Source organism: Eublepharis macularius, chromosome 2 (assembly GCF_028583425.1).
Source record: "Eublepharis macularius isolate TG4126 chromosome 2, MPM_Emac_v1.0, whole genome shotgun sequence".
NCBI classification, from domain to species: domain Eukaryota; kingdom Metazoa; phylum Chordata; class Lepidosauria; order Squamata; family Eublepharidae; genus Eublepharis; species Eublepharis macularius.
In genome coordinates this window covers 208,618,771-208,635,909 of record NC_072791.1, presented here as the reverse complement: position 1 = coordinate 208,635,909, position 17,139 = coordinate 208,618,771, and the positions used below count along the sequence as shown (strand labels likewise).

Sequence of the window (17,139 nt, the reverse complement as noted above, 5' to 3'; positions counted from 1 at the left end):
TGGACTTTCATTGTGGGATTTCAGTCTCATATGGCAGACGCCAATGAACCAGCTATTCATGGTGAAGCCATTGAAATTTAAAATTTTTACATATTCAGTTTATCAGATTACAATGTGACTGAACGTATTAGCTTACCCTAAAACCAGGGTGAGCTGATTTCCATCTTTTGTGGTGTACGTTGAAACTGTCCGCTGATATATTATGAATTTGCAAGTCAAGAAGGCATACATGGGACCTCTTAATGGCTAAGATCTAATTCTGTTAAATGATCCTTCCTGAGTATGAAATCCTGTTTAGGAATATAGTTAGTATCTGTATTTGATTAAAGACCACAAAGTCCAGCATTCTTTGCAAGAATATTGGCAGCCTGGAGATTCCTAGATAAGTGACTATGATCTACCAGCAGCCTGCAGTCTACCCCCTGCCTGTATTGCCTTAAGATGCTGGAGCTGGTAGAAGACTATTTAACCTTTAGGGTACAAGCTTTTATGCAAGATAAAAGTCTCAGGGGAACAGGGCTTTTTTTCAGCAGGAACATGGAGGAACGGAGTTCCGGAACCTCTTGAAAATGGTCACATGGCTGGTGGCCCCGCCCCCTGATCTCCAGACAGAGGGGAGTTGAGATTGCCCTCCGCGCTGCCACGCAGTCTAACTCCCCCCTCTGTCTGGAGATCAGGGGGCAGGGCCACCAGCCATGTGACCATTTTCTCCGAGGGCAACACACTAAGTTCCACCACCTCTTTTCCCAGAAAAAAAGCCCTGCAGGGGAGTAAACTGAAACTGATATTATAGTAGGAAAGAAAGGATTTTCCTCCTGCTGAGAAGACAGCGAGAAGGCAGAAAGGGAAGCCCTTTCCATCATTCCAGACATAAAAGGTTGGCCTAGTTCAGCAGTGGCATGGACAGAAAACGCTCCAGACTCCGATATAATCTAGCAATTTAAAAGGCTATAGTTATATATTTAATGTTAAAAGTTGTATCTTATATTATTGTATGTGTGCATGGTGAGGTGGTGCCTAGGGCAAACAACAGTCACATAGCTCTTCTGATCAGAGCAAGTCCCACCGATCTAGAATTTCTTATAACGAACTAAAGGAGAACACATTCGAACACCTAAAAACATGAGATGAGAAATTAAGGATTACAACAGTACAAAGGGGATACCTGCTGTTCAACTTCCTAAGCAAGCAAAAGCAAAATTATAGCTTTCCGTTCCAATCTAGGCTGGAAGACCAAAACGGAAAGCCAAGGGAAATGAACATCTTCAATGTTTTATTAAGAAGATGCTATCTCCTATGTAATAGAAGAGAGATATACCTATACCTGTGTAGGCCTGTTGCTTAGATTTATTTCTTCTCACATGGCCCAATGCCATTTTCTTTTTCTATGATGTAAATGCAATTTCTTATCTTAAGGCTGCTGTTTAACATTGTCAGTGAGGGAAAGATCTTGTAAGACCCAAGTAAAGTGCTCAACCCACACTCTGTAGGAGCCCTTCAAATTACTTTCTATCTTATCAGTAGGAAACAGATCTTTGGGGTTTAACGGCCAGGGACTGGTTCATGACTTTTAACAGTTACAGTGCATCCTAAACAGAGATGTGTTCTTCTAAGCCCATCGGCCTCAATGGACTTAGAACAGCGCAACACCATGTAGGATTGCACTGTTACTGAGGAATCTTTTTTTTAAAAAATCTTTCCACTTTATATAATGTAATAAAAACCCAGAAATTTCTGGATCCAATTCCTTTAGAGGATTTTGGAATACCTAGCCACGTTCCCAAAATTAGAAAAAAAGAGTTAAGTCTTTGCCAATAACCAGCACATCAATAATTACCCATTTTTAAAATGAATCGGAATTAGTCTTTTGAAAACATCTGCAACTAGACTTTCTTGTGATATGTTGACGTTATTGATTTAATGCCAAAAGTGCTGAAGGCACCAAACAATTCTGGCAGACGTATCTCCCAAGGCATTTTTCACATGGCAGTTGCATGTCCAAATGGACATCCAGTGGACACAAACTGACAATCAAGCATTGAACCAAGATCACTTAAAAGGAAACTTTCAATGACACGCAGTTTGAACAACAGGTGTATGACATGTTGATGAAACTGACTAGAAACAGCAGGACACTGAAGTATTAACAATAATTCTTGGGATTTCTACAAAAACAAAAATCATGGAATTATTCAGATGGCAAACTAGCAGCTCAACATGCCAAATGCATGTGGTAACTCTTATAAACTAACAAGTATTTCACGTGAAAATGGAAACCTCTCCACAGTGTATAGTCTGGACCAAAGGAACTACTTGTCAGGTTCATCAACCAGATTCAAATGCCTTACTAAACTATCTGGCAAAGCCTTCTGAAGAATTAAAAAGTGAACACAAACAATGTTCTCAGCAAGGCCATTCCACAATGTAGTGGCTGCCACCATAAAAGCCCTTGACTGAGTGGTGGCAGTTTTTACACATCTGCATAAGGAGCGAGAAAGCAGATACTGATTTTATTATCAGAGTGGCTAGGTTATGAAGAAGAATCACATAATACATAATATCCTTCAATCTACTCTCCTAACAGCCTTTTTAACAGTGCCATTGCTGTTAATAATAACAGTTGGACATCTCTTCAGATACTGTTTTCTGGAGAGCTTTTTCCACTCTCTTTTTAAACAGTTCTATTTTGTCCGTTTGCATTTGACATATGAGCTTCCTAAAGCAGGGTGGGGAAGGCTGTGATTATTTGCTGGGTGCAGAAAGAAGAGCTTGTCCAAAACCAAGCAGAGGCACAGAAAATTGCCCTGGAGAGCTGAAGATGCATGTGCTATGTGCATAAACACCAGCACACAGTTACATGGCACACACACTACCAATACAGCCCCACCGGTTCCAAAATTCACTGGCTGCCACCACCATCCCTGGTGTCTGGAAGAGTGACAGAAATGAGAAAAAACAATTCAGTGATTAGCTCAGTAATTATGCAACATAAAGCTCTTTAAACTGCATGCTTTTCTTTTTTGTTTCTCTTGCATGTGGGGAGCCAACCCTAATGAAGGCGCTTTTATGCTGAGAAGAAGGGAAAAAACTCACAGGCCGTGTCTACCAGGTAAAACATAAAAAATTACATCTTGGAAACAGACACCCAGTTTATTTCTTTAAAAATGCCCAGATATCAACCGTCTTGGCAGCAGGATCCACAGAAATCAGCTCTTGATTTAAAGTAATTATTCCTCTGTCAGAGTGCTTTTTTTAAAAAAAGAAAACCATTATTGTGGAAATTATTAAAGGAACAGAAAAAAGAGAAACAACAAGAAAAACACATTGTAAACAACAATAAATTCCATAGATTACCCATGAAGTTTAAAATCCACGTAGAGTCATATTGAACAAGAATCTAAGACTGAACCGGAACAAATAATGTATTGGGGTGAAATGTGTACATTGAAACATTGGCCATTTTCACACGTCTTACTGCCCACGGAAAATCGTGCAAAACTCCTGGAACGATCGCGTCTTTCTGGCACAATCTCCCATCATGATTCCGGTTCATAGCGCGATGGCATCAGAAATGATGGGAAATCGCGCCAGGAAGATGCCGTTGTTCCAGAGTTTTGTGCAATTTTCCACAGCCAGTAAGACGTGTGAAAACAGCCATGGTATGCATAAGAGTCATTTTTGGTATTATTTTAAAGATGTAAATAGGGAAGAGATGGAAACATGCACCCAAACATATTTTTCCGCCATTGGTACAGAAACGTGGTGTAAAAATTGTGCTCACATCATGAATCGGGGAAAACTTCTTATACTACTTAGGACCGACTAGTTCCTATGCATGTCTTTTTTTTTTCCAAAGTGCAGCTTGGGTTTTGTAATGTTCACAACATGGAGGAGATTGTCAGAGATAGCAGGGCAAGGAAGTGGCCATGTCATAAGGGTACTTGCTGATGGAGTCACATGAAAACATGAACATTTCCTGAATTGACAGATGGAAGATTCACTTAAGGCAGCAAGAATTTCAATAACACTTGACTGGCAGAGTTTTCCAGAGAATATTGTGGACTTTGCAGAGCCACAGAATTTGACCCTGAATTTCGCTCAGGCCAAATTTCAGAGGCAACTGTGTACTAGGGAGAAAAAATTCCACCCACTTGCCTCTAGTTCAGTTTTGACACCACAGTAAAAAATCATAATACTTCCATTATATATTACAGTTTAATTCAGAAGTGCCAGAGGAGGCAATGAAGACTCACCAGAGTGTGTCCTGAGGTGTCCTGTGAGGGCATCCCTTCTCCGGCAAGCATAGCTACAGAAGGGACATTTAAATGGTTTCTCCCCAGAGTGTAATTTGATGTGCCTCAGTAGATTGCCTTTTTGTGTGAAGGAAGCTCCACATTGGTTACAGTGAAAGGGACGCTCACCTATATGGCAGAATACAACAGAAAGAATAACTGAGAATCCACTGGGCAACAAATTTACCAATTCAATATTCTTATTGGATGCACTCAAAAATATATCTAAGATAATTCAAACCTACAAAGATTACAAATCAATTCCCCTCTCTCTAAACACATTATACTGCACTTAATTCTACCAATTGCATTGGTGACAGATAGCTTAATTGGTAGGGAAGACTTAGCAGAGGACCTTCTCGAAGTCATGATTTTCAGCATGGAAATCTAATTTTTGAGAGTTTTATAATGCTTGGCTATCAGACACATCTAAAGCTATCAATTAAAGGGGATTCTTAAAGGTGACAAAATATGTCACCTTACATAGAGGGATATCTTTCAAGTATTATTAAACAAAGGGTCTTTTGCCATATATAGGTCAATGAAAATATTCAGCACGCTATACAAATTTTTAGAATACCCAGCATGGAATGCCTTTGTTCCCCCTCTGCATCCCACCCATGCACCAAAGAGGAGGCCTAACCCATCTCCTCCATCCAAGTCACTGGAGAAGTAGGTTGCTGATGGAAGCCTACTCAGGGGACAGTGCTCCGCAGCCAGCCCACAGCAATTCAGGCCTTTGACATCAAGACTTCAGAGTAGTAGATCCATTACGCCAAGATTCAGTTCTGTTAGTGTCTGTCGCCCACTCATAATGAAATATGAAATGGCAACCTTGTCATTTCGAAGGCTATGGGTTTAGAGGGTTTACACTGTATTATACCACAACATCTAATGTGCAGCACGAATATTTTCCTTCTCTGTGAATGTAACAACTGCCACACACACACAAAGACAAAACACAATGTGTCAAGTATAGCCCTTACTGCTTTAAACAGAAAGAACACCCAGATTATAGGAATTTCCAGAGCCAGAGAGTGATGACGAACTGTGAAATCCTAAACTGAGTTACTCCAGCCTAAGCCCATTGAAATCAATGGGTTTAGACTGGAGTAACTCGTCTTAGGATTTCATTGTAAGACTTTAGACTGCAGTAATAAAAGCAAAAGTCTTATTATCTTTTTACATTTCAGTTGGCTGAGTGGCACTTGTGGACACGTCTGTAGCAGTGTAACCTTGTTTAACAAAGCTAACATTGATCTAAAACAAATTATAGTTTTAGTTCTTAAACTAAATTTGTTTCTTTGGGGGGAAAAAAGAGAAAATGAAATATTTACGTTAGGTATATTGGAGGGTGAGTGAGATGCTAGAATAACCATGTGAAGGGAATGACAGGGGGAAAAAATTATGAGACTAAAGGGTTTCTCAGAGATATTTTAATAAAAGAGAAACAATAGAGGTGAAAAGTTGCCAGAAATCCAAGTGTAAAACATGCTCAGATTTATACGAATGCACTAAAACAATCAGGCAGGGTGATCCTATATAATATATTACTTATTGTGAGACCATGTAAGTGCCACTTCCTAATAAAAGACCGGTATTTGGGTTGCAGAAACTTTATGGATTACTAATCAACATGTTGCTTATTAGTTATGTTATAGAATTTGAGTTATGAAAATAGGGCATTCCTGTATTGGCTCTTTCTTGATCCCCTGTTCTGAATTTTGATGTTGTTTGGCTCATTCATTACAAATAGCTGCTGATCCCTCTTCTAGCAATGAGAATATATGTCCAAGGATGGATTGTGGGCTACTCACAGAATGCCCACAACCTACTCATCTGCTCATCTAATAACCCACAACCCACAACCTACTCACTTGAACCAGAAGTATTCCTACACTCTTTCCACAACCAAGGGTAACTTTACCCAGCCTATTAGCAGCAAATCAATCCCACTCCCAACAACAACTTGGCTTTAGCCTTGGGCACGAATCGAAATACAACTCAAATTTCGTGACGAATTGGGCCGTTTCATGCTTTGTGAAACCGTGATTTGTAGGGCCATGTTTTTCACGAAATTCATGACTTTTTGGGCCAATTTGTAAGCTTCGTGGTTGATTTGTAACGCCAGACAGGCTGACGCCGATCTATTGATTCTCTAGGCAATGGAGGCCAGGAAAGTCTGCAGACCTTTTGTTGCCCTGGAAACCCCTACCTTAGCCCTCAAAACCCTTAAAGGCAGCTCTCCCTGCCAACTGGAGATCTCCCTGTTTGCCCTATACAGCAAGGGGCAGGGGATTAGGCAACTGAGGAGGTGGGCCTTCTGTAGACATGAGAACACCAATCTCTTCCCTCCAAACCCTGGTGGCCAAGTCTGTCTGCCAATGACCAGAGAGTTCCTGTTCTGCTCTATGTGAGCATTTCTTATTTAAGGCACAGCTCTCTGCCTCGTGGTTCAGTTCTAGTAGATAGTGGGAGAGGGAGGAATTGTTGCTGGAATTGGAAGAGTGGATTTAGAACTTTTGGGGAGAGGGGAGTGGAGAGTTTCTGGGAAGCATTTGGCTTTTTGAGAACAGAGGGAGAGTGGATTTGGGAGCTTGCTGGGAAGGTCTTTTGGGTGAGGATTCCTTTTTTCCTCCAAGTTCCAACCCAACACCTCCGCCCCATCCTCAGGCCTATGCCTGGCTCTGGGGCCTAGCTTGACTGAGGCCTCCTTTATTTATTCTTTGCTTGTCTTTTTCTGGCATCTCTGGGTGAAGGGGGCCATTGAAATGCCTCTGGTTCTGATGAATCACGAAACTAACGAATCGTTTCCTGAAACGGGTCAATTTTGTGAAAATTCATGGTTCATGATTCATGAAACACGATGAAACACGAACCTCTCATTTCGGGGTTTTTCCGTTTTGTGCCCATGTCTACTTGGCTTCCTTCACTAGCATCAACTCCATCATCTCTAAGTTCAACATCAGTTTTTCTGCTTTCATGTACTTGGCCCCTTCTCTCCACTAGGAGAGAAACTACAGCATCTGAAGGCCTTTTCCAAGAAATATAAAGACTGACAATTCCAACATAAGAGAAGAAAAAAAATGTTTCAGAGCTCTTCAGACAAGATGCAGGTTGCAGATGAGAGGCCTGAAGATCAGGGCCTAACACACACACACACACACACTGAACATCTAGCCTGATGAAGAGTTCAGGAGAGCTAAAAAGATTACACACTGTTTTACGTTACTTTGGTTGGTCTTAATAAAAAGTATTATGTTGCTTTTCTTTTTGAGTTTTGCATTGGACTGATGCAGCTACCTGCAACTTTGAGAAAAGAAAGAACTTTCTGGCACACCATAATCCAGTTTCCATGCTTGAGAAGCCATATCCATCACGACCACTTTCTGCTATTTCTCTGACACAAAGGGCTGGAACTAAAACAGGTCTGTGCTTGAAATTCTGAATTTCTATTCTGAAAAGACCAGATGATTGCCTACCAAAAAGCTATCAGACACATTGCCTTATCCATCTGTTTAAACACATCATCGGTCAGAGCCCCTTTGCCCCAAAGCCAGGATGGAACCCAGATTAAAAAGGGTTAAGAAGGATGCACATCCAGATATGCTGCAGCTGGCACTGTCACAACAAGACAGGTTTGACATACACCTTCAACTAGCCAGGTCATCTCCAGCAAGAGGTGGCTTCTTAACTAATAGCCTCATCAGTTTTCCAGAGTTTTAGGAAAATTCTCCTCCACCACCAAGGTTTCCATAGTCCTGGCCAAAGACATTCTTACCACTTCTTGATCCATTTTATTAGCTAAGAAGGGTGTGGATGTGGTGGCCTTTATAATGCCTAGAGTTGGTCAACATCAGATAGCACAAGTCAAAATGGTCCAAGCAGACCAGACAAGGAGGTGCATTCAGGACTCCATTTTAAATCTGGCATTCAAGTCAGAATGGATGAAAAAGATGTCGGCTGCCAAGACTCAAGCCAAAGCTTCATAGCGGGGCCCAAAAGCTTCTTCTTCACAGGTGCCCCAATTAGGTATTAAGCCTCAGACAACCTTAAAAATCTGTGCTGGGTGATATTGCCAATGCAATGCCCACAGAGAAGGGCATTTTTCTCCACTACTACCACCTCGCCATGCTGCAAATGGGCTCTTTGGAGCACTCTGCTAGATCCATCATGAGTGTTCCACCAACAACACTTTAGTTGTCTTCCAGCCTGATTCAGAACTGTGAGCATCTCTGAATAACAGGGAGCAGGAGATGTGCAAAAAAAAGGGGAGAGGGTCTGGGAAGCAACCCAGTCAATTGCCTCAGACAGCATAGGATTTCCAATCTGTCACCAAGGCTTTGACAGAGTCACTTTTGAGACTCCCTGACAGCATTCCCAAAACTATTAGGATCCATACATTTCTGAGAATGGACCAGAGAGAATGAGTGAACATCAACCGAGCTGTAAGCAAAATATGATCTAATAGTGTCAGAGCTTTTAATTCTAACCCCTGGAATAGAGCAGTAGAAGTTGCTGGTGACCAAGTCAGATCTAGGTGATATCCTTTTTCATGCTTGAGCCCAAGACAACTTGGAACAGTCCTAGGGGTTCAGGGATGCGCAAAGGTCCTGAGCACGGCCTGACGGGGAAGACTTGGCATAGAAGTGGAAATTTCCAGGCCAATTGAACTAGGGGGTTTCTGATACCAAGTTGGATACCATTTCCATCAGCTCACACAGGAAGTTCATTGGAAAACAAGGTGGACAGTACACCAATGAGATCCCTAAGCTGTCCCTGGAATCCAACTGAGGAAACACAGTAAGCAACTGTCTGGATAAGCTATCTCTGAAAGCCTATTGGAGGATTAAAGCCATGCCCCTCCCCATTTGCCCTGAGGTACATGGACAACTGCATACCCAGCCAGAGTTAACCGATCCAGAACTAGAATACTACCACCAGTTTTCCCAGGTTTTAGTTGCACATGCCAAACTGATATCCTCCTCCAAGATTATATAATGTAGGAGCAAAATCATCTACAGAAAACAAGATCAAGTCAGGGTCACAACTGAGGCCTCCCCACGCATATGCTTAGGTGAGGGATAGAGAGTGAGCCTGAACATGAGTCACATCTTGTTCTCCACTGCCTGTCAACCACCGTTCCTCCCAACTAATCTCAGAACAAACCACACCGTTATATGTTTCTAACGAATGTTCTATCTACTGCTCCTCCCCAACCATGCTAAAAACTAATTCCCCACTTACCCTATATGGCTCATCTAACAACAGATGCAGTCTGCTACCCTCAACCAATATTACCTACCAATCATAGGGACAAAACCCTATCATGTTGCCTTCCAGTGCTCCCCAAGGGCAACACATCAGCAGCAACAATATCCAAAGCAAGGTAGCCTAGCCTAAACTGTCCTGCAACCAAAGCTGACATCTCTTCTAGGTGGGATAGCAGGCTTAGTCCTCGCCTCTAGCTGCTATTTCAACCAGCCAGCCTAATCCAATAAGAAGCCCAGCAAAGGCAAAGTTCTAAGCAAAGATGAGGAGGGAGAAGATGTTAACAACCTCTTCCTTTCAGCCAATCATATGGGCAAGCTCTTGGGCTTTAAAAGACACTGGATGGAGACACCAGGAAAAAGGAAGGGAGTCCTGAAACAGTGCTGACACTGGTGGTAGTATTCTTGTTCTGGATTGGTTAGCTTAGGCTGCCACTAATATACTGATGCTCTCAGTTCTATTAAATACCTTTCCATTAGGTTTCCAGTAATCCTATCTTTAACCATGTCAATTTGCCTTGACAAATGTTACTCTTGCTCCAGTGGATCAGAACGAGAAAGCCATTCTGCATCATTCCTTGCAAAGCACAGATGTGAAGGCCCAGAAAAAACACCAACAGAAAAATGTGTGTGGGGGAGAGGGAAGGGTCTGAGAACTGCCCTACAGTATTATCAATGGAAAAGTTGAGAAATTTGGAGGGACACTGAAAACTCCTATGAAATATTTTCTCTTTAAGAATGAGTGAAATGTTTCTTGAGGTGAGGTATTTTGTTTTCAAAACGGAGTGATTCCGCACACGTTGGATAATGCACTTCCAATCCTCTTTATAGATCATTTGGAACAGATTTTTTTGTGTGCGGAACAAAAAATCCACCTCAAACGATTGATAAAGTGCATTGAAAGTGCATTATCCAACGTGTGCGGAATCAGCCATGTATAGCATGAAAAGTCTGAGGGCTTTTTCAATTCTTCTAGCGGAAAAAAATAGAAATTTGGGGAAGCACTGAAAAAAAAATCCCTTTTTTGGTTTTGGAATGAGGGAAATGAAAGATTTGTTAAAAATGAGTATAATGTGTATTTTTATCTTAGACAACAGCATTAGCTAATGATTATTTCTATGCATACTGTAGACATAAATAACATTTTCAAGAATACTCTTTTTAAAAATGCAAATAATCTTGACAACAATTAATATGCTATAATTAGCGTTGCCAGGCCAAGCAACCAGCAGGAGAGTTGAGGGCAGGGACATGGTGGGGAACCACAGAGTTTCTAGTGATTCCTAGAGCTGCTATTGCAGCTTCCAGGTTTTCCCTGGAAGTGACTTCATTGCACTTGCAACTAGTATGCCCTGGCCTGGATAGCCTTGGGCAAGCCTGATCTCATCAGATCTTGGAAGCTAAGCAGGGTCAGCCTTGGTGAATAACTGGATGGGAAACCTCCAACGAAGACCAGGGTTGCAGAGGCAGGCGATGCAAACCACCTCTGTTAGTCTCTTGCCATGAATACCCCACCAGGGGTCGCCATATCAGCTATGACTTAATGGCATTCTCCACCACCACTACACGACTAATACAGTAATGCAAAATTATGCAAATTTGCTGTAACAAAAAGTCATATAATTTTTACAATTTTATATTGAAAAAGTGCATACGTGCAGAAAGTGCTTTCAAAAGGTAAACATTTACAATAAACTATCATACATAAATATTTTTGCTTGCAAATAGATATTACAATTCACTATAACAATTATTCCAGCTGATGTCTGTTGCTAATGTACAAAGCTGATGGAATTATTTCTGAAACATTTCAGCAAAATAGCAGAGGGAACCCACATTAAAGAAACTAATCAGATATCTTACAAAAGGTGTATTCAAAAGTGCAAAGTGCAAAGATTCTAAAGTGTAAAGTGCTACACAATTATTTATAAGACCAATGATATACAATAACCAAATCTGAGCACAATCCAATATGAAACTATTATCAAACAATAATCATTGAAGCAGCGGCTATCCTTCAAACGAGTAGCAGACTTTAAACATATCCATGTTAATTACAAAAGGAAGTGAAGTGAAGCGGCATCAACGTTTCAGCATTCTCAGCATTCTAGCGACAGAGGTAAGTATCCAGAAATTAAAGTGAACTATATTCAATCTCGTAATATGGACATCTTTTTAATTCTTTTTTCAGGTGCTGTTATTGGGGTACAGAGACCCGCAACTCGATAAGGAGCCAGCTAGTAACTTGTTTCGTTAATGCTTCCCCAGGAGTAGCTCAACAATAACACCCAAGTCAAAGCAACCACCGTGAAACTCTGGTGGGGCATCTCACCATGCAAAAAGTTGACCGCTGCCCCTGGAGAAAACGACTGCTTTGGAGGCTGGACTCTGTGGCATTATGCACCACCCCCGAATGTCCAGGTATTTCCCACCCCAGACTTGGCAACTCTGTCCAGGAACAAGGCAACCCAGCCATGACCCCGGCAGGTACAGACTCGCTTGTCACCCCCTCCACTGCTCCTGCTGCTGTCATTCCTTTTCCTTCTTGCTTCCCCCCAAGCCTCTTTCACAAGGCTCTGCCCTGCAGGGCTTCCTGAACTCCTACCACATTCCCTCCTCCCAAGCGTTTGGCCACCAGGCAACCACGGACAATAAAAACTAGTCTGGCTGCCCCAATTCCAACCAGGTAGCAAACTCTCTGCAAACATGGCTTCTCCTCCCTGCCCGACATCCAGCTAAAATGGCACACGCCATGAAAAGCTTTATCCCTAGATTTTATAAAGTGGTTAGGTAAGCAGACATAGGCCTACTTCTGTACCTACAAAGTGACAAAAAACCTGTTTGTATAAAATGAACATAGGCAACCTGCTCATAACCAACTGCAAGACTGCATAATCTGGATGGCCATTCACACACCTTTCAAAGCTCCAGCCTCCCTTCTCACTCATCTTCACAATACTTCATAGGTATGTAGTTACAAGATCCAACGGTGATCTTCTATGCCTGGGTTGCCAGTCTAGGTTTTCATCTGAGGTTGCAGGGCCTTGTGCTTTCCTCGGGGTCTCCTGATACAACCAGAGAACGAGAGGGCAGGCCACAATCAAGTGGGCAGCATGTTTTCTGCTTGGCTTAAACGTGATGGCCATTCATTCCTCCTTCTAGTGTCCATCCAGCTTGATTCTGCAGCTACAGGCATAGTCAGACACATCTCCTGACCTTCCAGGAACCATCTGCTGTCCCCACCAGGCACTAAGTCTCCTGAGGTTCAGACCAGGAGTCCGAGGGTGAAGAACCGTGGAAGTTTAGAGGCACTGCCTGCCAGGAATCATTCTATAACTCCAAGGCAGCCTTTCTGCCTTGTGAGTTGTGAGAATACACCCTAAAAACACAAACTGGGCAAAGCTTGGATGTCACCAACTGACACCTATCTAGAAAAGGTTAATAAATGTAGGTTTTGGTAGCGAAGCCAGTGTCATAATGCAGGTGCACAGAAATCCCTCAGGTGATGCGCGGCACACACTAATACCATTTCCAGAGAAAGCTACCTAACTAATTACACTTCAGAGCCACAATTACTCCTTATTGAGTTGCTTACTTTGCGCCTGTTACATCACCACAAGAAAAACGCTGCCTCCAGGAGACCAGGCAGGGAAATCTTAATCAACTGGATGAGTTGGATCTTTTCCTCCTGCGTGTTGAGACAGTTTGATGACTAAGGAGAGGCGTGCTCAGGTGGGCTAGCAAACCGTTTGCGGGCTATTAACTTATGCTGACTTCTTTGCAAAGAGGTTTTGACAGCTCAGCAAATACAAACAATAAATAGCAGGACTTAGCAGTTAGAGGCAGCACTTTAGAAAGTTCAAAACATAATGCAACCAAATTATTTCAGACTGTACCGTGGGAGAGTGGAGAACAACAGAACAACAAAGACATCCAACGGCACCTTAAAGACGAACAGTATTTATTCCAGTATGAACTTTTGTGAGTATGAACTTAAGCTGAAACAAATACTGTTAGATATATTGTCGAAGGCTTTCACAGCCGGAGAACAATGGTTGTTGTGGATTTTCCGGGCTGTATAGCCGTGGTCTTGGCATTGTAGTTCCTGACATTTCGTCACTGTAACACTGAGAGATCGCTGTCTTTTGGTGCTACACCTCTGAAGATGCCAGTCACAGCTGCTGGCGAAATGTCAGGAACTACAATGCCAAGACCACGGCTATACCACCCGGACAATCCACAACAAACAAATACTGTTAGACCTGAAGATGCCTCTGGATTTCTGTTTTGTTTATACCATTCAGAACACAGATGTGGGACACTGCTACTGAATGCCCCCTTCCATTGAAAAAAAGAATCCCCAAAATAAACATACCAGCATATCAGAAAAATTATTTCTGTTCAACCTGCTTCCTGTTCTACTACTTTCTGCTTTCAGGAAGATGAATACCTACAGATAATCCAAAACGTGTTCTGTCTGTAGGTTGGAAGGTTTCCCCGACCCCTTAACTCAATCTTATTTCCTTTTGCTGCTTGTGTAGACCAGGCCACAGTAATCCTTGCAAGCACTTTGAAAGGAACAATGGTATGATCACCCCCACATTGGCGATTAGGCTTTTATATAGTGTGGAATCGTTTTATAGTGTGCAAGCTTTTATATAGTGTGGAATCATTTTTCTCTTTGAAATTAAAGTAAGGGATTCAATATGTGTGCAGGAAATTGCACCAAGGAAAAGGTCTGGATCGTAAAAAACAAAGTGGTGCTTGAAATCAACGGAAGTAGAGAACACATCAAAAGATAAACCATTTCTGCAGGGTCAGGAACTTATGACCAAGCAACACATTTGCACAGAGCGAAAGAGCACCATTCTTCCAGGTAGGGATGCTTATGCCTCTAACCCAAGGGAAGCTTCTTAACGCGGTTCTTTTTGTCACAATCCTACTCCAGAAGGAAGTTCTGAAGTGCCTAAGGCAGGGCTTTTTTTCAGCTGGAACGCGGTGGAACGGAGTTCCGGAACCTTTGGAAAATGGTCACATGGCTGGTGGCCCCGCCCCCTGATCTCCAGATGGAGGGGAGTTTAGATTGCCCTCCGCACCGCCGAGCGGCACAGAGGGCAATCTAAACTCCCCTCTGTCTGGAGATCAGGGGGCGGGGCCACCAGCCATGTGACCATTTTCTCCGAGAGCAACCCACTGAGTTCCACCATCTCTTTTCCCAGAAAAAAACCCCTGGCCTAAGGTATCAAATGTCCAGATTATCTGCATACTTGCCCACTATCAGAATGCAACGTAAAATATGAAGGGGCACTCGGACTGTTTGTATGTTCACAGTGGTTGCCTATGATTTTCTTCTTCGGACAGTTCAGAGGCAATTATTCGGTGCTGCTATCCTCAGTTCACCTGCATGCCCAACCATGTGCTCCTCATGAACTTCAGAAGCTGCCTTATTTTAAGTCCTAGCCCATTTGTGAGGGGCAGTGGTTCTGCAAGATCTCCCACAGAGAGGGAACTGCCAAAGCCTGAGTGCCCAGCAAGGGCCTTCTCCACTGACACCTGCGAGGTCACCCAAGCTGCCCTTTAGAAGCTTCTCATTCACGTGAGCCAGGTTTTGTCATGTTTTCTTTTAAACAACAGCACTCCCCTCTCTTAAACTCCACTCTGTTCTTCTTTCTCCTCATTCCTTCCTTCTCCTTACTATTTCCGCTCCTTTGTTCTTTTATTTTTGCAGTGTTCTCCTCTCCACCACCACCCCATCCATGTAGTTCGTTTGTTTTCATTTCAGCATTGACACACCGTGAAGACTTGAGAATGCAGTTTTATAAATATTTGTGGAGGACTGACTGCCACCTGGTCACGAGCTAGCTACAGTTTGGACACACTGCAATAGAGTCCGATCTTTACAGGCAGCATGCCACAAAAAATTTCTAATACCACGCTAGTACATACAATACAGCCCCCATATGCGTGTCCCCCCCACCCTCCAATAAAACAACCTTGGGTGTGGCTTTGCATTTAATCTGCTTAGTTAGGGAGAGGCAGGCAGGGAGAAGGCCGAGCTGTTCCACCACCTAAACACCTCTCTGTGCCATAAGCTTCTGCTGCCGGTGCCACTTCATGCAGCTGCAGTTTCTTATTCAAGTAATTGCCAATTGCTTTTGGGAGGCGGGGGTGGGGGGACTTCTATGGAGTAACATAGGCAGCTATTTCAGTTCAGAATACCTGAACCAGGTCCTCCAGCAAGGTTTGCTCTTCTGTTTGCTATATCATATTAGGGAACTTCTACTGGGAACCGGCAACCTTTTCAGGGCTGGGTGAGCTCACTATTGGCATTCTCCTTATTTTTGCCCTTGCAGTGCTTGTAGGACACTGAATGGAGGTTACAAACCTAAACCCATCTCCTTGCAAATCTCATCAATACGAACAGGACGTGCTTTATCAGAACAAGGCCTTCTGCAGATACCACCTTGCAGCTGAACAAAACCAACACGTGCTTTCTCTGTGGTAGCCCCCCGATTATAGAACAGCCTGCCTGAGGAGGTCCTGAAAGCTCCCACTCTCCTGGCTTTCCACAAACTATGCAAAACTGAATCATTCAGGAGGGCTTTTTCTACCCAAGTAAGAGGGCTGTGCTGTAAGAAATGGCTCAGGGAAATGCCTTGGTACACAGATAGGGACTGCGGACTGTATTACTGAGTACTGTCTGTTGATGCAGATATGCTCCTACTGGATAGTTTCCACGGTGTTAAAAGATGTCATGTTTAATTACTTATGCTTTGTTTCAGCAATGTTTCATCTCTGTGTTTGGATTTAGGCTAATTTTTTTAAATTTCTGGCACCAGTACCTTATCTTATTAGTTCACTGGATGTCCTGGCTGTTGTTCATAGTGACTTGCTCTGTGTAATCTACCTTGGATCTCAGTTTTAAAGGTGGATTACAAATAAATAAACAAACGTTCCAGCGGAGAAACTGTATTAGTCTGTTACAAAAAATAGAAGCAGGAGTTGTACATTTGGCAGCAGCACCTTAAAGTCTTTGTATATGCAAGCCATTTTCTTTGCTGATTTTAATAAGAAACCTGAAATGTATAAGACATCTGTGTGTAAAATAGAGGCCTTGTGGACTTGGGAATATAGTTTATCCATTATCACTGGATAAGGATTATTTGAAGCAATGTGTGCAGTTTTAGTTACAATATTAGTAAAACTATACCGGAATATTGGAGAAAAGGTGCCACAGAAGAAAACAGAAATTACATTGGGACTCTGTGGGTTTGAGCTTGATAAAAAACCATCCAAGCATAGCTTCCATAATTTATAAAAAAAAAGATTGTGGAAGAAACTGCTGAAGGATATATACGCCTGCATAAGCTTTCATGGACTAGAGCGCAATTCTTCGGGTGCACTGAGAAGCTTCTCGCTGTGCATTCGTTTTATGGAAGGGTATTGGGGGGGGGGGTCAAGAACAAATGAACAACAAGGTTATGGGGCCATGAAATGAAAGTAGTACAGGGTGAAATGTAGTGACATAAATTCAAATGTAGTCAAGAAAAATATACAGATTATGTTATTCTAAGATA

General features: G+C 42.5%; 1 protein-coding gene across 4 annotated transcripts in view; it reads right to left on the bottom strand.

The window, feature by feature from the left end:
* The window catches only part of IKZF2 (IKAROS family zinc finger 2), a 134,800-nt gene that overhangs the window by 40,283 nt on the left and 77,378 nt on the right, over positions 1–17,139 (bottom strand). For all 4 annotated transcript variants that reach the window (XM_054970970.1, XM_054970972.1, XM_054970971.1 and 1 more), the window contains exon 5: positions 4,254–4,421. In XM_054970970.1, the coding sequence (XP_054826945.1) occupies positions 4,254–4,421 (168 nt within the window). The remainder of the gene's footprint in view (positions 1–4,253; positions 4,422–17,139) is intronic.